This window comes from Heptranchias perlo, chromosome 15 (genome assembly GCF_035084215.1).
Source record: "Heptranchias perlo isolate sHepPer1 chromosome 15, sHepPer1.hap1, whole genome shotgun sequence".
In the NCBI taxonomy this organism is placed as follows: domain Eukaryota; kingdom Metazoa; phylum Chordata; class Chondrichthyes; order Hexanchiformes; family Hexanchidae; genus Heptranchias; species Heptranchias perlo.
In genome coordinates this window covers 66,632,361-66,655,619 of record NC_090339.1, presented here as the reverse complement: position 1 = coordinate 66,655,619, position 23,259 = coordinate 66,632,361, and the positions used below count along the sequence as shown (strand labels likewise).

Below are 23,259 nucleotides of genomic sequence, written 5' to 3'. Positions count from 1 at the left end.
ATGGCAGATGGAGTTTAATTTAGATAAATGTGAGGTGATGCATTTTGGTAGATTGAATCGGGCCAGGACCTTCTCAGTTAATGGTAGGGCGTTGGGGAGAGTTATAGAACAAAGAGATCTCGGAGTACAGGTTCATAGCTCCTTGAAAGTGGAGTCACAGGTGGATAGGGTGGTGAAGAAGGCATTCGGCATGCTTGGTTTCATTGGTCAGAACATTGAATACAGGAGTTGGGATGTCTTGTTGAAGTTGTACAAGACATTAGTAAGGCCACACTTGGAATACTGTGTACAGTTCTGGTCACCCTATTTTAGAAAGGATATTATTAAACTAGAAAGAGTGCAGAAAAGATTTAGTAGGATGCTACCGGGATTTGATGGTTTGACTTATAGGGAGAGGTTGGATAGACTGGGACTTTTTTCCCTGGAGAGTAGGAGGTTTCGGGGTGATCTTATAGAAGTCTATAAAATAATGAGGGGCATTGATAAGGTAGTCAAAATCTTTTCCCAAAGGTAGGGGAGTCTATAACGAGGGGGCATCGATTTAAGGTGAGAGGGGAGAGATACAAAAGGGTCCAGAGGGTCAATTTTTTTCACTCAAAGGGTGGTGAGTGTCTGGAACGAGCTGCCAGAGGCAGCAGTAGAGGCGGGTACAATTTTGTCTTTTCAAAAGCATTTGGACAGTTACATGGGTAAGATGGGTATAGAGGGATATGGGCCAAGTGCAGGCAATTGAGACTAGCTTAGTGGTATAAACTGGGCGACATGGACATGTCGAAGGGCCTGTTTCCATGTTGTAACTTCTATGATTCTAATCCAACTTTCCAGTACTTGGTCTGTCGCCTTGTATGTTGCAGCACTTCAAGTGCATATCCAAGTAGTTTTTAAATGTGATGAGGGTTTCTGCCTCTACCAGCCTTTCAGGTACTGAGTTCCAGACCCCCACCACCCTCTGGGTGAAAACATTTCTCCTCAGCTCCCCTCTAATCCTGCGAGTCAGCTTCCATGTGCTCAATGTTGTCAAACTGCCTGTCTGACAAGTTTTGAATAGGTCATAATTTCCTCAAAATATAAACAGAAAATGCTGGAAACATTCGCTGCCTGACCCGCTGAGCATTTCTAGCATTTTCTGTTTTTATTTCAGATTTCCAGCATCCGCAGTATTTTGCTTTTGTTTAATTGCCTAATTTCCTCAGTTCAATATCAGAAAGACCAAATACATTGTCAGCCCTGCCACAAACTCCGTTCCCTTATCACCGACTCCATCCCCCTCCCTGGCCACTCCCTCATGTTGAACCAGACCTTTGTAAACTTGGCAGTTTGCCACATCCTATCCATCATCGAGACTGCTTACTTCCATCTCCACAATACTACCCGTCTCCACCCCTACCCCATTAACACATGTGCTTTCATCAACTCCAGACGTGACTACTCTCCTTGCTGGCCTCCCATTCTCCATAAATTTCAATTTGTCCAAAACTTTCCCACAAGTATCCTGCTCTGATGTAGGTCCCACTTGTCCATCATCTCAGTCCTTTCCAACTTGTGCTGGCTTCCTGGTTCCTCAGTTCATTAAATTGTTAATCCTTGTGCTTATCTGCAAGTTCCTTCATGGCCTTGGCCTACCCCATCTCTCCAATCTCCTCCAATACCAGGTCCCTTCCCAAATACTGCACTTCTGTGCATTCCCCATCTCTTTGCTCCACCATCAGTGGCTGAGCTTTCAGCTGCCTTGATCATGCTCTTTGGAATTGCCTCCCTAAAGTTCTCTACCTTTAAAAAACTTTTCAAAGCCCAACACTTTGGCCACCTAGCTCAGCATCCATTTTCCTTCCCCTATAATAAAGTGCCTTGGAATATTCCCTACATTAAACATTCTACATAAATAAAAAAGCAGATGGAGCCTTGATTTAACATCTTATTTGTAAAAGATAGCACCTCCAACAATGCCTCAGCACTACACAGAGTGTTGCTCTAGATTATGCGCTCTTGCCCGCAGTGGGGCTTGAACCCACAACCTTCTGATTCAGACGTGTGATAAAGGAAAAGGGGTTGAAGGGATTATAACAACAACTTGCATTTATATAGCCCCTTTAATGTAGTAAAACGTCACAAGGCACTTCAGAGGAACAATTTTCAAACAAAATGTGACGCCACATAAGGAGATATTAGGACAGGTGACCAAAAGCTCGGACAAAGAGGTAGGTTTTAAGGAGCATCTTCAAGGAGGAGAGAGAGGTGAAGAGGCGGAGTGGTTTAGGGAGGGAATTCCAGAACTTAGGGCCTTGGCAGCTTAAGGCACGGCTGCCAATGGTGGAGTGACTAAAATTGGGGATGCGCAAGAGGCCAGAATTGGAGGAGCACAGAGATCTTAGAGGGTTGTAGGGCTGGAGGAGGTTACAGAGATAGGGAGGGGTGAGGCCATGGAGGATTTGAACACAAGGATGAGAATTTTAAAATTGACGCATTGCCTGACCGGGAACCAATGTAGGTCAGCGAGCACAGGGATGATGGGTGAACAGGACTTGGTGTGAGTTAGGATACAGGCAGCAGAGTTTTGGCATTATAGGAACAGGGTGGGTAACTATGATTAAACATAGAAAATAGGAGCAAGATTAGAACTAGTTGCTTGCATGGAGGGTAAAAGGCAACATGGATTGGTTGGGACGAGTGCCCTGTTTCCATGTTATAACTTCCATGTATTTCTGAGTGCGCTACCAATTAAGTCAAGCTGACACTATAAAAAGATGCAGTGAAATGGGATTGGTTTGGATTAAATTAGATAGGCCACTGGTACCATGAACCACCTGGCTTCAGTCTTACCTCACCGTCACTGGGCTGCTGCTTGGCTAGTGTTTGTATACCCAAGTCAAAATTCCCCTTTGTTTCAAAGGTTTTGAGTGTATAACTGAAATTTTAAATAGAACTTTTTCAGTCTAGAACATTTAAAGGGAGTTTCACCAATGAATCTACAGTTGTGATTATATCATTTTATTAAACCATTTTTGGTTAAATTTTAATGTTTATGTTGAAGAAAATGTGTTGAAGAAGCTGCTGAGTTGGATGATGTGGGAGATTGAGGTTAAGACTGGGTGCCTGATGAACCAAGGTGCTTCACTGATTTTGTTAATTCAGCTTCCTTACACTAGTCAAACTCAACAATTTCTCTGAGTCAATCCCTATGAGTTCACTATCACTCATACTTAAAGAAACATTCGTTAAAAATGTACAAATTACAGTGGTATTAAAACTTCATTCCTTGCACATTCCCCTCTGAGCAGCAGTTTGAAGCTTTTGCCTCATGCTAATCAGCTATTTGTTCAACTGAAAATCTTTCCCTCTCTGGTCAGCATGAAAGCCATACAGCTCTTTAGGTTGTTTAATGGGTTATAAATTTGCCTACTATTGTAAATGTAATTACTTCTGTGTGGTACCCAAGGGGATATATAAATAAGTGGAGAGAAGACGGTCACACAATTAAAACCAATCCATATGTTTGAAATCATAGAATCACAGAAAGGTTACATCACGGAAGAGGCCATTCGGCCATCGAGTCCACGTGGCTCTATACAAGAGCAATCCAACTAGTCCCACTCCCCCGCCCTATCTCCGTAGCCCTGTAATTTTTTTTCCTTTCAAGTACTTATCCAGTTCCCTTTTGAAGGCCATGATTGAATCTGCCTCCACCACCCCCTCGGGCAGTGCATTCCAGATCCTAACCACTCGCTGTGCAAAAAAGTTTTCCCTCATGTTACCTTTGGTTCTTTTGCCAATCACCTTAAAATCATGACCTCTGATTCTTGCCCCTTCTGCCAATGGGAACAGATTCTCTCTATCTACTCTGTCCAGACCCTTCATGATTTTGAATACCTCTATCAAATCTCCTCGCAACCTTCTCTGTTCGAAGGAGAACAACCCCAGCTTCTCCAGTCTATCCATGTAACTAAAGTCCCTCATCCCTGGAATCATTCTAGTAAATCTCTTCTGCACCCTCTCTAAGGCCTTCACATCCTTCCTAAAGTGTGGTGCCCAGAGCTGGACACAATACTCCAGCTGTGGCCGAACCAGTGTTTTATAAAGGTTCACCATGACTTCCATACTTCTGTACTCTATGCCTCTATTTATGAAGCCCAGGATCCCGTATGCTTTTTTAACCACTTTCTCAATCTGCCTTGCCACCTTCAACGATTTGTGCACATACACCCCCAGATCTCTCTGTTCCTGTATCCCTTTTAGAATTGTGCCCTCTAGTTTATATTGCCTCTCCTCGTTCTTCCTACCGAAATGTATCACTTCGCATTTTTCTGCATTAAATTTCATCAGCCATGTGTCCGCCCATGCCACCAGCCTGTCTATATCCTCTTGAAGTCTATCACTATCCTCCTCACTGTTCACTACGCTTCCAAGTTTTGAGTCATCTGAAAATTTTGAAATTGTGCCCTGTACACCCAAGTCCAAGTCATTAATATATATCAAAAAAAGCAGTGGTCCCTGGGGAACACCACTGTACACCTCCCTCCAGTCCGAAAAACAACCGTTCACCACTACTCGCTGCTTCCTGTCACTTAGCCAATTCTGTATCCATGTAGCTACTGCCCCCTTTATTCCATGGGCCGCAATCTTGATGATTGATAAAGTGCCACATGGTAGGCAAATGCCTTTTGAAAGTCCATATACACCACGTCAACTGCATTGCTCTCATCTACCCTCGTTGTTACCTCATCAAAAAACTCTATCAGGTTAGTTAAATACCATTTGCCTTTAACAAATCCGTGCTGACTTTCCCTAATCCATCCACATCGTCCAAATGACTGTTAATTCTGTCCCGGATTATCGTTTCTAAAAGTTTCCCCACCACTGAGGTTAAACTGACTGGCCTATAGTTGCTGGGTTTATCCTTACACCCTTTTTTGAACAAGGGTGTAACATTTGCAATTCTCCAGTCCTCTGCCACCATCCCTGTATCTAAGGATGTTTGGAAGATTATGGCCAGTACCTCCGTAATTTCCACCCTTACTTCCCTCAGCAACCTAGGATGCATCCCATCCGGACCGGGTGACTTATCTACTTTAAGTACAGCTAGCCTTTCTAGTACCTCTTCTTTATCAATTTTTAGTTCATCCAGCATCTCAACTATATCTTCCTTTACTGAGAATCTGGTAGCATCTTCTTCCTTGGTAAAGACAGATGCAAAGTACACATTAAGTACCTCGGCCAAACCCTCTGCCTCCTTGAGTAGATCTCCTTTATGGTTCCTAATCGGCCCCACCCCTCCTCTTACTACTAAATGTTAATCAAGTTCTCAAAGTGGAAAAAATATCCAAATACTCTAGATTAAAGCTTTGTATATTCCAGATGAGGGTTCTGTGGTCTTAGGACAATAACTCAAACACTCAAATTTGATATTCACACATATTTACTCAAGAATTGGTTGCATTCCATAATGACGTTTCCCACTGTACAAGTTCTGCAATGTTAATAAAACAGCAAGCGGACAATGTTTCACAACTTACGCAAGGATATTTTGTATTTTTTGTTTAAAACAAAACTAACAAATCAATAATTAGTAAAATGATTAGTCTCAACAATAAAATATAAATCCTGGAAATATAATAGGCTTTTGCAAGATGATTGAAAGCAGAATTTACAAGTTTGTCTTAAGAGATATGCACAAGAGTCAGCGGACCAGGTTGGGGAGTTGGCTGTTCCTCAGAACCACACTGTTAATTTGCTGGTCTGCCAACTGAATTTCAGCCAATGAGTGGACATTTCAGACACAATCATTCTTTTCCCTTACAGAAAGCCAAAACTAAATTCTACCTCGTCTAAAAGGAACAGCAAACCTTCCAACACCTGCAGCTGAAACAGATATGCAATCAGCAGTGGCTTTGCTATATACAATTTATTCTCCCAGAAAAATCACTATTTTAAACTTAATAACCAGTTGCTGCAAATGAATGAGAACCCCCAGGATGATTTATAAACAGCAAATATGCATCATTCAGTCTTCTGTTGAAAACCTGTTGAAATTATGGAACAGAATTTTAGAAAACAATGTATTGACCCTGAGCTAGCAGTTACAAGTAGTTAAAATTCGGATATAAAAATATAATTAACATTACAATGAAAGCGGGAATCAAAACAGGACAAATTTTGTGTTCAGACTTTATAGCTGGAAATAAATCCCAGGAAGATGTTACTGGCTGTTGAACTGTAGGGAGCAGCTCAGGCAGGCAATAAAACCCAACACATAGGCAGATTTAGCACATCATCAATTTCAAAATTTAACTTCCAGATTTATCTCTTGTAAAAAATCCAATTGCTCTACACATCAGGCACCATTAACATTGGGTCCAGTTCAGGCACCTATACTGCAGTTACTTTCCAACATTTGTAAAACAATGTCCAAAAGCCAAGCAACATTTTGCTTTATGAAAGGGCTTACCAGTCACAGCTCTAATCACATATAACCAAAATAACTCTACCTAAAATTATACCAGGTGCCTAGCAGATATTAAAAACTTTAACTACATAACACAGTTACTGTTGTGCATCGATAGGTGCAGCATTATTCCAAGTGATTCCAAGATAAATAAGCTTGCTTCTGTTCAGATATTCACCATGACATTATTTGTTGAATGCAGACATGTATTTTCTTGCACATGGTCCTGGTTTCTTTAACATGGTAAAATAAGATAACGATTTAAAAAAGCATTAAAGATTCACTAACTACAGGTCTGCATTTGCTGTGGGTCCACATGTTATAGTGTGGGAGTCCTGTGTTCACATGGGTAGATCGTGTGATTTAACACAATGATATAGATATAGCGGTGCCAATGGCAATCTGAATACATTTGAAGCAGCAACATTATATCATTGTCGAGACTTTTAAAAAAGTTTAAAATAAAGGCAAAGTCACAGGTGGTATAAGTGAGAATAGTTTCTTTGTTTAAAAAAAGCCAAGTGCAAAGTCTCTTCTCTGCACCTTGTGCGATTATCTCAACTGTAGCTGTAAGGCTATCACCAAGCAGCTAATAAGTAGAATTAGCTGAGAGGGGCCATTGCTGCTTGCAGAATTATCGGGAGCAATTTTCTTGGGTTCTATGGGCCCAAAGAGCACAGGAGCATCAGTACTGGTGAACACAAACTCCAAGTGACAATCCAACCCAAAGCAACCACTTCCACTTTCTTCACCGCTGCTTTCATCACCTAAAGACAAAACAGAATGATTAAAATTCCTTTTCCTAGCTGTCCCCCCACAGATATAAAATTGTTCAGATTAAAGGTCAAACACAATCTGAACTGTACAATGTGTAATGGTTTAAATCTGCCAGAACAATGAAATGGCAGAATGACACCAATCTTCACCAAAGTGACATTTTTGAGATTTGTTCTTGGGATGTGGGTGACACTGGCAAGGCCGCATTTATTGCCCATCCCAAGAGGCCTGGAGGACATTAAGAATCGACCACAGTGTGAGTGGACTCACGTGGAGGCCAGACTGGGTAGGAGTGACAGCTTCCCTTCCCTGAAGGACATCAGTGAATCAACAATCCTGCTGTTTCATGGCCATTTTTATGGAATTCAATCTGACAATTTGCCAAGGTGGAATTTGAATTTACAACCATTGGTTTGGTTGTTAATCCAGTACCATAACCACTAGGCCACCGTACCATACCCTACTGTTTCTGGCGCAATTAATAAATCCACATATCTCCAAGAGTTATCCACTCTAGGTTTTTCTAGATGACAACACAGCCTCTCTTTGCTGCTAACTAAGTCAGGGCCACTTACACAGTCAACTAGAGACTCCCTTCAGTGCCAAGACTACATTTTGCACGTATTGCACTGGGTTTGATTGCTTCTCTAAAACTTCCACATATTCCTTCTGAGCTCCATTAGTTTCTGTCAAAAGTCTCAATTCAATTTCAATGTGAATGATTTGACTACAGTTAACTTTTATACTCGTTATAGTTGGGCCCTTCTCAGATGGCTGATTCCCCAGTGAATGGGTTGATAATGGTTGTAAGCAGACTGCACTGCTTAAAAACTGAAGCCAGGGTCTTATTGTTTGCTGCACTGAGGTAGTCTGACCCAGGGGCAACAATTAACCCCAATCACAGCAAATTATTTCTTGGAGGACACGCAGAATGTCTCCTCAGACATCGCAGCATTAGGCCATCTTGTACTGATTTATTTTCAAATGGCACAATTGTCAGCAGCAAGAACACAAGCAAAATCCTGAACAGCATAATGAGCAACTTATACCACATCTAGTTGATTGGACCATTTGAGATTCTCTTAGCAAAATCTTCAAGAGTCTCTGGTAGACCAGCATGAACAGAAACCGAGAAGCACTTTTGTGTTTAAGGATTTTTCTCCCTTTGAAGTTGAAGCAATTTCTTTGAAGAGATTAGGCCGACAAAATGTCAACAGTTTTAAAACCTTAATCAACAATAGGATGGTGGCATGTAATTGCTGCATTCCTTGCACAGCAGCATGCCGTTACACTTGATAATTGGAACTGACACTCTTTCTCGCATCAAACGAGAAGGATGAAATATATGCAGGCTTGAGAGGCCGAAGATTCTCATTTTATCACACTGCTCCCCCACCTCAAAAAAGCTAAATTTAAATTTCAACTGTATAAAATAAAGCACGAGGTAAAACGTTGTTCTTATTGGGCACGGCTACTTACTTGTGTCATGAAAGGTCTCGTCATTCCCATTATAAGCATTCTTCACTTTATTAGTCATTGTCCGCAGCACCATTATCTGCCGACGAATCACCATATCTGGTTTGGTGATGTCCACTTTTACAGCTGGGTTGTTGAGCTGGCTGGCAAGGCCATTGCCTGTCACTGCAAATGTGTACCTAGGAAAAACAGTAAGTAACCCCTTTACACCAAAACACACGCAGAGAGAGCTATCAGAGTTTGTAAATAAAAGAGACAGATTGCACTGTGATAGGAGAATTATCACAATTACCACAATCATAAAATTATACAGCACAGGAGGCCGCCATTCGGCCCATCGTGCCTACTCTTTGAAAGAGCGATCCAATTAGTCCCACTCCCCTGCTCTTCCCTGCAAATTTTTCCCATTCAAGTATTTATCCAATTCCCTTTTGAAAGTTATTATTGAATCTGCTTCCCCCACCCTTTCAGGCAGCGCATTCCACAACTTCATAACTCTCTGCATATAAAAAAATTGTCATTTCCCCTATGGCTTTTTTGCCAATTACCTTCAATTTGTGTTCTCTGTTACCGACCCTCCCACCAATGGAAACAGTTTCTCCATTTCTACTCCATCAAAACTCTTCATAATGTTGAACACCTCTATCAAATCACCCTTCAACCTTCTCTGTTCTAAGGAGAACAACCCCAGATTCTCCAGTCTCTCCACATAACTGAAGTCCCTCATCCCTGGTACCATTCTGGCAAATATCCTCTGCACTCTTTCTAAGGCCTTGACATCTTCCTAAAGTATGATGCCCAGATTTGGACACAATACTCCAGTTGAGGCCTAACCCGTGATTTATAAAGGTTTCGCATAACTTCCTTGCTTTTGTATTCTATGCCCCTATTTATAAAGCCAAGGATCCCACATGCTTTTATAACAGCTGTATCAACTTGTCCTTCCACCTTCAAAGATTTGTGTATATGTACCCCAGGTCTCTCTGTTCCTGCACCCCCGTTATAATTGTACCATTCAGTTTAAATTGCCTCTCCTCATTTTTCCTTCGAAAATGCATCACTCCACACTTAGGAACATAGGAACAGGAGTAGGCCATTCAGCCCCTCGTGCCTGCTCCGCCATTTGATAAGATCATGGCTGATCTGTGATCTAACTCCATATACCTGCCTTTGGCCCATATCCCTTAATACCTTTGGTTGCCAAAAAGCTATCTATCTCACATTTAAATTTAGCAATTGAGCTCGTATCAATTGCCGTTTGCGGAAGAGAGTTCCAAACTTCTACAACCCTTTGTGTGCAGAAATGTTTTCTAATCTCGCTCCTGAAAGGTCTGGCTCTAATTTTTAGACTGTGCCCTCTACTCCTAGAATCCCCAACCAGCGGAAATAGTTTCTCTCTATCCACCCTATCTGTTCCCCTTAATATCTTATAAACTTCCGAAACTCCAGAGAATACAACCCCAATTTGTGTAATCTCTCCTCGTAACTTAACCCTTGAAGTCCGGGTATCATTCTAGTAAACCTACGCTGCACTCTCTCCAAGGCCAATATGTCCTTCCGAAGGTGCGGTGCCCAGAAATGCTCACAGTACTCCAGGTGCGGTCTAATCAGGGTTTTGTGTAGCTGCAGCATAACTTCTGCCCCCTTGTACTCTAGTCCTCTAGATATAAAGGCCAGCATTCCATTAGCTGCCTTGATTATTTTCTGCACCTGTTCATGACACTTCAATGATCCATGTATCTGAACCCCAAGGTCCCTTTGGGCATCCACTGTTTTTAACTTTTTACCATTTAGAAAGTACCCTGTTCTATCCTTTTTTGATCCAAAGTGGATGAACTCACATTTGTCTACATTGAATTCCATTTGCCACAGTTTTGACCATTCACCTAATCTATCAATATCGCTTTGTAATTTTATGTTTTCATCTATACTGCTTACAATGCCACCAATCTTTGTGTCATCGGCAAACTTAGATATGGCACTTTCTATGCCTTCATCTAAGTCGTTAATAAATATTGTGAATAATTGAGGCCCCAAGACAGATCCCTGCGGGACTCCACGAGTCACATCCTGCCAATGTGAGTACCTACCCATTATCCCTACTCTATGTCGCCTTTCGCTCAGCCAACTTCCTAACCAAGTCCGTACTTTTCCCTTGATTCCATGGGCTTCTATCTTAGCTAACAGTCTCTTATGTGGGACCTTATCAAATGCCTTCTGGAAGTCCATATAAATAACATCCACTGACATTCCACTGACCACTACTTTAGTCACCTCTTCAAAAAATTCAATCAGGTTTGTCAGGCACGACCTACCTTTCACAAATCCATGCTGGCTCTCTCTGATTAACTGAAAATTCTCGAGGTCTTCAGTCACCCTATCCTTAATTATAGACTCCAGCATTTTCCCCACAACAGATGTTAGGCTAACTGGTCTATAATTCCCCGGTTTCCCTCTCTCTCCTTTCTTAAAAAGCGGAGTGACATGTGCAATTTTCCAATCTAGAGGGACAGTTCCTGAATCTAGAGAACTTTGAAAGATTATAGTTAGGGCATCTGCAATGTGCTCACCTACTTCCTTTGAAACCCTGGGATGGAAACCATCTGGTCCTGGGGATTTGTCACTCTTTAGTGCTATTATTTTCTTCATTACTGTTGCTTTACTTATGTTAATTTTATCGAGTCCCTGTCCCCGATTCAATATTCGTTTTCTTGGGATTTCCGGCATGCTATCCTCTTTTTCTACTGTAAATACTGACGCAAAGTAATTGTTCAACATGTCCGCCATTTCCCCATTGTCAATGACAATATTCCCACTTTCAGATTTTAAGGGGCCAACACTGCTCCTGACCACCCTCTTTTTCCTAATGTAACTATAAAAGCTCTTCGTATTGGTTTTGATATCCCTTGCAAGTTTCTTTTCATACTCTCTTTTTGCAGCTCTTACTATCTGTTTTGTGACCATTTGTTGATCTTTGTATCTTTCCCATTCGCCAGGATCTGTGCCATTTTTTGCCTTTTTGTATGCCCTTTCCTTATGTCTTATACTGTCCCTTACCTCTTTAGTTGTCCATGGCTTTTTTTTTGGCAAGTAGAGTTCTTGCCCCTCAGGGGTATAAACCGATTCTGTATCACATTAAATGTTTCTTTAAACATTTCCCACTGGTCATCAGTCGTTTTACCCATTAACAGATTTGCCCACTTTACTGTGGACAGTCTCTGTCTCATCCCATTGAAGTCGGCCATACCCAAGTCTAGAATCTTAGCAGCTGATTCACTTTTTTCCCTTTCAAACACTACATTGAACTCAATCATGTTATGATCGCGATTGGATAGATGTTCACGCACAGTTAAGCCGTTAACTAAATCTGGTTCATTACTCATTACTAAATCTAGTATGGCTTGCCCCCTTGTTGCCTCTAGGACATACTGCTGTCGGAAACTATCCCGGACACACTCAAGAAATTCACTACCTTTCTGACAGTTGCTAGTCTGCTTTTCCCAATCTATGTGAAGGTTGAAGTCCCCCATTAAGACCACTATGCCTTTCTTACACGCGTGTCTAGTCTCTGCATTTATACAATCTAGCACTTCAGAGCTGCTGCCAGGGCTCCTATACACAATTCCCACTATAGTGGGACTCTACTCATTGGAGTTCAGAAGAATGAGAGGCGATCTTATTGAAACATGTAAGATTGTGAAGGGGCTTGATCGGGTGGATGCAGTAAGGATGTTCCCAAGGATGGGTGAAACTCGAACTAGGGGGCATAATCTTAGAATAAGGGGCTGCTCTTTCAAAACTGAGATGAGGAGAAACTTCTTCATTCAGAGGGTAGTAGGTCTGTGGAATTTGCTGCCCCAGGAAGCTGTGGAAGCTACATCATTAAATAAATTTAAAACAGAAATAGACAGTTTCCTAGAAGTAAAGGGAATTAGGGGTTACGGGGAGCGGGCAGGAAATTGGACATGAATTTAGATTTGAGGTTAGGATCAGGTCAGCCATGATCTTATTGAATGGCGGAGCAGGCTCGAGGGGCCGATTGGCCTACTCCTGCTCCTATTTCTTATGTCCTTATAGTCTTGGATCCTTTCCTATTTCTCAATTCAATCCATAAGGTCTCTGTTGGCTGCTTACCCCTCATTATATCCTCCTTTACCATTGAAGTGATTTCATCTCGAATCACTAAGGCTACTCCTCCCCCTCTTCCATTTTCCCTGTCTCTCCTGTAGACCTTATAATCCGGTATATTTAGTTCCCAATCCTGACCATCCTGCAGCCATGTCTCAGTAATAGCTATCATGTCATACCCTCCAATTTGAATTTGAACCTGTAGTTCATTTAATTTATTCCTTATACTCCGTGCATTTGTACATAGAACTCTTAGTTGGGCCACACACCCTAGCCTGACCTTCACCTTTGATGCTGGGTTAATCGCCTTACGCCTTCTAGTTTTCACTTTATCTGTAGTGTCTAAAGTACACTTCCTTTCTGCTGCTCTACACTTTTCCCTTTCACATAAGAACATAAGAAATAGGAGCAGGAGTAGGCCAATCGGCCCCTCGAGCCTGCTCCGCCATTCAATAATATCATGGCTGATCTGATCCTAACCTCAAATCTAAATTCATGTCCAATTTCCTGCCCGCTCGCCGTAACCCCTAATTCCCTTTACTTCTAGGAAACTGCCTATTTCTGTTTTAAATTTATTTAATGATGTAGCTTCCACAGCTTCCTGGGGCAGCAAATTCCACAGACCTACTACCCTCTGAGTGAAGAAGTTTCTCCTCATCTCAGTTTTGAAAGAGCAGCCCCTTATTCTAAGATTATGCCCCCTAGTTCTAGTTTCACCCATCCTTGGGAACATCCTTACCGCATCCACCCGATCAAGCTCCTTCACAATCTTATATGTTTCAATAAGATCGCCTCTCATTCTTCTGAACTCCAATGAGTAGAGTCCCAATCTACTCAACCTCTCCTCATATGTCCGCCCCCTCATCTCCGGGATTAACCGAGTGAACCTTCTTTGTACTGTCTCAAGAGCAAGTATGTCTTTTCTTAAGTATGGACACCAAAACTGTCTGCAGTATTCCAGGTGCGGTCTCACTAATACCTTATATAACTGCAGCAATACCTCCCTGTTTTTATATTCTATCCCCCTAGCAATAAAAGCCAACATTCCGTTGGCCTTCTTGATCACCTGCTGCACCTGCATACTAACTTTTTGATTTTCTTGCACTAGGACCCCCAGATCCCTTTGTACCGCAGTACTTTCCAGTTTCTCGCCATTAAGATAATAACTTGCTCTCTGATTTTTCCTGCCATAGTGGATAACCTCACATTTTCCAATATTGTATTGCATCTGCCAAATCTCCGCCCACGCACCAAGCCTGTCTATATCCCCTTGTAGGTTTTTTATGTCCTCCTCACTCTCTACTTTCCCTCCCATCTTTGTATCATCTGCAAACTTTGATATGTTACACTCGGTCCCTTCCTTCAAATCGTTAATATAGATTGTAAAGAGTTGGGGACCCAGCACCGACCCCTGTGGAACACCACTGGCTACTGGTTGCCAGTCCGAGAATGAACCATTTATCCCAACTCTCTGCTTCCTGTTAGATAACCAATCCTCCACCCATGCCAGAATATTACCCCCAATCCCGTGATTCTTTATCTTGAGCAATAATCTTTTATGTGGCACCTTGTCGAATGCCTTCTGGAAGTCTAAATACACTACGTCCACTGGTTCCCCTTTATCCACCCTGCACGTTATGTCCTCAAAGAACTCAAGCAAATTTGTCAGACATGACTTCCCCTTCGTATAGCCATGCTGACTTTGTCCTATTAAATTATGTTTATCCAAATGTTCTGCTACTGTCTCCTTAATAATAGACTCCAAAATTTTACCCACCACAGATGTTAGGCTAACTGGTCTATAATTTCCAGTCTTCTGCCTACTACCCTTTTTAAATAAGGGTGTTACATTAGCAGTTTTCCAATCTGCCGGGACCTTTGCCGAGTCCAGAGAATTTTGGAAAAATATTACCAAAACATCCCCAATCCCTACTGACACTTCCCTCAAGACACTTCCCTGAATGGGAGGACCCTAGGCAAGACAGAGGGTCAGAGGGATCTTGGTGTGCAAGTTCACAGATCCCTGAAGGCGGCGGAACAGGTAGATAAGGTGGTAAAGAAGGCATATGGGATACTTGCCTTTATTAGCCGAGGCATAGAATATAAGAGCAAGGAGGTTATGATGGAGCTGTATAAAACACTGGTTAGGCCACAGCTGGAGTACTGTGTGCAGTTCTGGTCGCCACACTACAGGAAGGATGTGATCGCTTTGGAGAGGGTGCAGAGGAGATTCACCAGGATGTTACCAGGGCTGGAGCGCTTCAGCTATGAAGAGAGACTGGGAAGATTGGGTTTGTTTTCCTTGGAGCAGAGGAGGCTGAGGGGGGACATGATTGAGGTGTACAAAATTATGAGGGGCACAGATAGGATGGATACTAAGGAGCTCTTTCCCTTCGTTGAGGGTTCTATAACAAGGGGACATAGATTCAAGGTAAAAGGCGGGAGGTTTAGAGGGGATTTGAGAAAGAACTTTTTCACCCAGAGGGTGGTTGGAGTCTGGAACTCACTGTCTGAAAGGGTTGTGGAGGCAGGAACCCTCACAACATTCAAGAAGCATTTGGATGAGCACTTGAAATGCCATAGCATACAAGGCTACGGACCAAATGCTGGAATATGGGATTAGAGTAGACAGGGCTGATGGCCGGCGCGGACACGATGGGCCGAAGGGCCTCTATCCGTGCTGTATAACTCTATGACTCTCTGACTCTAAGACCCTAGGATGTAAGGCATCAGGTCCAGGGGATTTATCCGCCTTGAGTCCCATTAATTTACTAAGTACCAATTCCTCAGTAATTTTAATCGTATTTAGCTCCTCCCCACCTAGAGCCCCCTGTTTGTCCAGTGTTGGGATATTCTTAGTGTCCTCTACCGTAAAGACTGAAACAAAATATTTGTTCAGCATTTTTGCCATCTCCATGTTTCCCACCATTAAATTCCCAGTCTCATCCTCTAAGGGACCTACGTTTGCCTTAGCCACCCTTTTTCTTTTTATATAACTGTAGAAACTCTTGCTATCTGTTTTTATATTTTTTTCTAATTTATTTTCATAATCTATCTTCCCTTTCTTAATCAATCCTTTCGTTACTTTTTGCTGTCTTTTGAAGACTTCCCAATCTTCTATCCTTCCACTAAGTTTGGCTACCTTATATGTCCTTGTTTTTAGTCGGATACTATCCTTAATTTCTTTACTTAGCCACGGATGGCTGTCATTTCTTTTACACCCTTTTTTCCTCAGTGGAATATATTTGTTTTGAAAGTTGTAAAATAACTCCTTAAATGAACACCACTGCTCATGTACCGTCTTACCCTTTAATCTATTTTCCCAGTCCACTTTAATCAATTCCGCTCTCATACCATCATAGTCTCCTTTATTCAAGCTCAGTACGCTTGTTTGAGAACCAACCTTCTCACCCTTTAATTGGATATGGAATGTAACCATGTTATGGTCACTCATTCCAAGGGGATCCTTAACTAGGAAATTATTAATGAATCCTGGCTCATTACACAGGACCAGGTCCAAGGTTGCTTGCCCCCTTGTAGGTTCAGTTACATACTGCTCAAGAAATCCATCCCTAATACACTCAATAAACTCTTCCTCAAGGCTGCCCTGCCCAATTTGATTTGTCCAGTTAATATGATCGTTAAAATCTCCCATTATTATAGCTGTTCCCTTATTACATGCCCCGGCTATTTCCTGATTAGTACTTCTTCCAGCAGAGTTGCAACTATTAGGAGGCCTATATACTACGCCCACTAATGTTTTTTTCCCCTTATTATTCCTTATCTCTACCCAAACTGTTTCATTATCCTGATCCTTTGTCCCAATATTATTTCTCTGTATTACAGTGATTCCTTCCTTTATTAACATAGCCACCCCACCTCCCCTTCCTTCCTGATTGTTAAATACCCTGGCATATTTAATTCCCAGTCATTGTCACCCTGCAGCCATGTTTCTGTAATGGCCACAAGATCATACCCATACGTAGTTATTTGTGCCGTTAACTCGTCCATTTTGTTCACTTGTTCTTGAACAACTGTTTGTACTATTTGTATTGTAAATTTCCCCTGGGTCTTCCCCTCTCTTGCTGCTCTCAACTTTACTCCCTTCTGACTCCCAGCTCAGGTTCCCATCCCCTTGTCAAATTTCATTTGCCATGTGTCTGCCCATTTCACCAGTCTGTCTATGTCCTCCTGAAGTCTGATACTATACTCCTCACTGTTTAATACATTTCCAAGTTTTGTGTCATCTGTAAACTTTGAAATTATGCACCTATACCCAAGTCCAGGACATTAATATATATTAAAAAGAGTAGTGGTCCTAATACCGATCCCTATGGGACACCACTTAACACTTCCCTCCATTCTGATAAACAACTAAAACTAAATCAAAGGGAGGATCTTACTAGATTTAATGCAAGTAAAAACATGGTAATGGAGAAAATAATGAGACTAAAGATAGATAAGTCTCCGGGACCTTATGTTTTCCACCCCAGGGTATTAAAAGAACTAGGTGAGGAAATTGTTGATGCGTTAGTCATGATCTGCCAAAACTCTCTTGATTCAGGAATTGTCCCCTAGGATTGGAAAATTGCAACGTTACTCCATTATTTAAGAAGGGTAGGAGAGATAAACTGGGAAATTATTGGGCTATTAGTCTAACGTCAGTTGTGGGGAAGTTACTAGAATCTGTTATTAGGGACAGAGTGACTGAGCACTTGGACAAATATGAACTGATCAGAGAGAGCCAGCATGGATTTATAAAGTGTAAGTCATGACTAGTTGAATTTTTTGAGGAGATAACTGAAGTGGTAGATAAGGGAGTGTCTATGAATGTTATTTATAGGAACGTCCAGAAGGCATTCTATAAGATTCCACAGAAAAGCCTGTTAACAAAAATGGGAGCACATGGAATTGGAGGTAACCTACTGACATGGATAGGGAATTGGTTAGGAGGTAGGAGACAGAGAGTAGGGATAATGGGTATGTACTCAAATTGGCAGGATGTGACTGATGGTGTCCCCCAGGAATCTGTACTGGGGCCTCAGCTTTTCACTATGTTTAGAAATGACTTAGACGAAGGAAGAGAGGCGTATATCTAAGTTGCTGATGACATTAAGTTAGTTGGTACAGTAAATAGTGTAGATGGGAATAGAAAGTTGCAAAACACTCCCTTATCTACCACTTTAGTTAACTCCTCAATTGATAGATTAAGCAAGTGGACAAAACTGTGGCAGATGGAGTTCAATGTGGGAAAGTGTAAGGACATTCACTTTGGATAAGTCTATTATGTGGCACTTTATCAAAAGCCTTCTGAAAGTCCATATACACAACATCAACAGCACTGCCTTCATCAACCCTCTCCGTTACTTCACTGAAGAACTCAATCATGTTTGTCTGACACAATCTGCCATTAACAAATCCATGGCATTTATTAACCAATGTTCTTCTAAGTGACAATTAATTTTGTCCCAGGTTATGGTCTCTAGACGATCCCCACATTAGGCTGATTGGCCTGAAGTTACCGGGTTTATCTCTATCCTTCTTTTTGAACAGGGGTACAACATTTGCAACCCTCTTGGTCCTTTGGCATCACTCACATATCCAAGGAGGATTGAAAGATTGTGGCCAAAGGCTCTGCTATTTCCACCCATACTTCCCTCAGCAACCTAGGATGCATCCCATCTTTAATCATAGAAATTTACAGCACAGAAGGAGGCCATTCGGCCCATCGTGTCTGCGCCAGCCGAAAAAGAGCCAACCAGCCTAATCCCACTTTCCAGCTCTTGGTCCGTAGCCTTGTAGGTTACGGCACTTGAAGTGCACATCCAAGTACTTTTTAAATGCGATGAGGATTTCTGCCTCTACCACCCTTCCAGGTCAGTGAGTTCCAGACCCCCACCACCCTCTGGGTAAAAAAAAATTCTCCACAACTCCCCTGTAATCCTTCTACTAATTACTTTAAATCTATGCCCCCTGCTTTTTGACGTCTCTGCTAAGGGAAATAGATCCTTCCTATCCACTCTATCTAGTCCCCTCATAATTTTATACACCTTAATTAAATCACCCCTCAGCCTCCTCTGTTCCAAAGAAAACAACCCCAGCCGATCCAATCTTTCCTCATAGCTAAAATTCTCCAGTCCCGGCAACATCTTCGTAAAGGACATTGCTGCAGGAGTTCCTCAAGGCAGTGTCCTAGGCCCAACCATCTTCAGCTGCTTCATCAATGACCTTCCCTCCATCATAAGGTCAGAAATGGGGATGTTCGCTGATGATTGCACAGTGTTCAGTTCCATTCGCAACCCCTCAAATAATGGAGCAGTCCGAGCCCGCATGCAGCAAGACCTGGACAACATCCAGGCTTGGGCTCATAAGTGGCAAGTAACATTCGCACCAGATAAGTGCCAGGCAATGACCATCTCCAACAAGAGAGAGTCTAACCACCTCCCCATGACATTCAACAGCATTACCATCGCCGAATCCCCCACCATCAACATCCTGGGGGTCACCATTGCACAGAAACTTAACTGGACCAGCCATATAAATACTGTGGCTACAAGAGCAGGTCAGAGGCTGGGTATTCTGCGGCGAGTGACTCACCTCCTCACTCCCCAAAGCCTTTCCACCATCTACAAGGCACAAGTCAGGAGTGTGATGGAATACTTTCCCCTTGCTTGGATGAGTGCAGCTCCAACAACACTCAAGAAGCTCGACACCATCCAAGATAAAGCAGCCCGCTTGATTGGCACCCCATCCACCACCCTAAACATTCACTCCCTTCACCACCGGCACACTGTGGCTGCAGTGTGTACCATCCACAGGATGCACTGCAGCAACTCGCCAAGGCTTCTTCGACAGCACCTCCCAAACCTGCAACCTCTACCACCTAGAAGGACAAGAGCAGCAGGCACATGGGAACAACACCACCTGCACGTTCCCCTCCAAGTCACACACCATCCCGACTTGGAAATATATCGCCGTTCCTTCATCGCCGCTGGGTCAAAATCCTGGAACTCCCTTCCTAACAGCATTGTGGGAGAACCGTCACCACACGGACTGCAGCGGTTCAAGAAGGCGGCTCACCACCACCTTCTCAAGGGCAATTAGGGATGGGCAATAAATGCCGGCCTCGCCTGCGACACCTACATCCCATGAACGAATAAAAAAAAACTCCTCTGTACCCTCTCTAGTGCAATCACATCTTTCCTGTAATGTGATGACCAAATGACCTAACTAGTGTTTTATACAGTTCTAGCATAACCTCCCTGCTCTTATATTCTATGCTTCGGCTAATAAAGGAAAGTATCCTGTACGCCTTCTTATGTACCTGTCCTGCTACCTTCAGGGATCTGTGGACATGCACTCCAAGGTCCCTGTGTTCCTCTACACTTCTCAGTATCCACCATTTATTGTGTATTCCCTTGCCTTGTTTTCCCTCCCCAAATGCATTACCTCACACTTCTCCGGACTGAATTCCATTTGCCACTTTTCTGCCCACCTGACCAGTCCATTGATATCTTCCTGCAGTCTACAGCTTTCTTCCTCACGATCAACCACACGGCCAACTTTTGTATCATCTGCAAACTTTTCAATCATGCCCCCTACATTTAAGTCTAAATCACTGATATACACTTCAAAAAGCAATGGACCTAGTACTTAGCCCAGCGGAACCCCACTGGAAACAGCATTCCAGTCACAAAAACACCCATCAACCATTACCCTTTGCTTCTTGCCACTGAGCCAATTCTGGATCCAACTTGCTACTTTCCCTTAGATTCCATGGGCTTTTACTTTTCTGACCAGTCTGCCATGTGGGACCTTGTCAAAAGCCTTGCTGAAATCCATGTAGACTACATCAAACATGCTACCCTCATCGACCCTCCTTGTTACCTCCTCTAAAAATTCAATCAAGTTAGTCAGACACGACCTTCCCTTAACAAATCCATGCTGACTGTCCTTGATCAGTCCGTGCCTTTCTAAGTGACGGTTTATCCTGTCCCTCAGAATTGATTCCAATAACTTGCCCACCACCGAGGCCAGGATAACTGGCCTGTAATTACTCGGTCTATCCCTTTCTCCCTTTTTAAACAACGGTTCAATGTTAGCAGTCCTCCACCTGTAGCCAGAGTGGAAAATGATGGTCAGAGCATCTGCTATTTCCTCCCTTGTTTCTCTTAACAGCCTGGGATACATCTCATTCGGGCCTTTATCTACTTTCAAAGATGCTAAACTCCTTAATACTTCCTCACTCACTATGTTTATCCCATTCAATATTTCACACTGCTCCTCCTTAACTACAATGTCTGCATCATGCCCCTCTTTTGTGAAGACAAGCACAAAGGGGGTGATTTTAGGAGGCAATTGTGGGTGCATTGGGGCCGGGGGGGGCCTCCTAAAATTGTGGAAATCCCATTCAGGTTCAGAAGCCAGGATGACAGTTAAAGAGCCAAATGTACCTCATTGAGGTTCTTAAGGCACTTTACCTGTGACAGATTAAGTACTTAGAAAGATTTTTTAACTTAGCTGGGGGCTTGCCCACCGCTTCTGATTTATGCCTGAAGAGCCGGATCAGGGAACAAGTAATTAAATAAATTAAATAAAAAACCATGGAAGGAAGTGAAAACACTAAATGAACCTACCTTTGCACCCAGCTCCGATGTCCCCCTCTTCTCACCCCCGATGTCCCCCCTTTCACCCCCCGATCTTCCCTCTCTCCCCTCCCGATTTTCCCCTCTCCCCCCTCGATCTTTCCCTCTCCCCCCTCGATCTTTCCCTCTCCCCCCTCGATCTTTCCCTCTCCCCCCTCGATCTTTCCCTCTCCCCCCTCGATCTTTCCCTCTCCCCCCTCGATCTTCCCTCCTCCCCCACCTCGATCTTTCCCTCTCCCCCCTCGATCTTTCCCTCTCCCCCCTCGATCTTCCCTCCTCCCCCACCTCGATCTTTCCCTCTCCCCCCTCGATCTTTCCCTCTCCCCCCTCGATCTTTCCCTCTCCCCCCTCGATCTTTCCCTCTCCCTCCTCGATCTTTCCCTCTCCCTCCTCGATCTTTCCCTCTCCCCCCTCGATCTTTCCCTCTCCCTCCTCGATCTTCCCCTCACCCCCCTCGATCTTCCCCTCACCCCCCTCGATCTTCCCATTGGCGGAAGGGTCAAGAACCAGAGGACATAGATTTAAGGTGATTGGCAAAAGAACCAAAGGTGACATGAGGAAAAACTTTTTTTACACAGCGAGTGGTTAGGATCTGGAATGCACTGCCCGAGGGGGTGGTGGAGGCAGATTCAATCATGGCCTTCAAAAGGGAACTGGATAAGTACTTGAAATGAAAATATGTGCAGAGTTACGTGGATAGGGCGGGGAAGTGGGACCAGCTGGATTGCTCGTGCATAGAGCCGGCGCGGACTCGATGGGCCGAATGGCCTCCTTCCGCGTTGTAACCTTCTATGATTCTATAACCCGTACTGAACTCCACCACACGACTACCTCTACCGAACTCCACCACGTGACTAACCTGCACCGAATTCCACCACACAACTAACCCGCACTGAACTCCACCACACGACTAACCTGCACTGAACTCCACCACACGACCACAACCCGCACCGAACTTCACCACACGACCGCAACCCGTACTGAACTCCACCACACGACTAACCCATACCGAACTCCACCACATGACCGCAACCCATACCGAACTCCACCACACGACTGCAACCCATACCGAACTCCACCACACGACCGCAACCAGTACCAAATTCTACCACACGACCTCAACCCGCACCGAACTCCATCACACGCCCTTAATGAAGTCACTAACCCAAATGGATTAAGAATTCATACACTAATGGCAATCAGAACTTCACCCTCAGATACCATAGTACTGAATGTGTCAATTATTTTAATAAGAGAAATAATTATCTTCTTCTTATCCATATTTACTTAAAATAAAACAAGAACATGAAGGATATTAAATTATCTCTTGCCTTTCACGTCACTGAGCTTAATGGCAGCTTTAGTGATGGAGTTCCAACTGAATTGAGACCGAGGTGAAAAACAGATGAAGATCAATCCCAGTCCTGATTTACTTTAACTTGCATGACATTGGCTAGTTGAATATTGTATAGGAACAGTTAAAATGTATAAACTGTTGTAAAATTGCAATGATTTGCCTCAATTCTCACCTGCTCTTGTTACTTCCATTCCAACACTCGTCCTGCTCAGCCACACTTGCTGAGGTGTTGTCACTACACATGTTGAATGGGAGGGTCGACCAAAACTTCTTTGCCTTCTTAAGTTTTTCTTTTACATCCGTCACCTGGATTGGAAAGAAGTTCCCACATTAAAAATAAGATTAGTTATTGGGAACTCCCTGGTTTTATCAAGTTAAAACATACAAACTCATTCAATAAAATGGGGCAAACACATCAGTTACATAGGGGCAAGTTC

The 23,259-nt window shown here is 43.1% G+C and overlaps 1 protein-coding gene across 1 annotated transcript in view; it reads right to left on the bottom strand.

Annotated features, from left to right (window-relative positions):
- Window positions 1-5,395: 5,395 nt before the first annotated feature.
- Window positions 5,396-23,259, bottom strand: part of LOC137332828 (glypican-4-like) — a 209,090-nt gene continuing 191,226 nt past the window's right edge. Inside the window, exons 6-8 of the mRNA XM_067996760.1 lie at window positions 22,995-23,128; window positions 8,696-8,871; window positions 5,396-7,206 (exon numbers count right to left, since the gene is read on the bottom strand). Of these exons, the coding sequence (XP_067852861.1) occupies window positions 6,992-7,206; window positions 8,696-8,871; window positions 22,995-23,128 (525 nt within the window). The 3' untranslated portion in view covers window positions 5,396-6,991. The remainder of the gene's footprint in view (window positions 7,207-8,695; window positions 8,872-22,994; window positions 23,129-23,259) is intronic.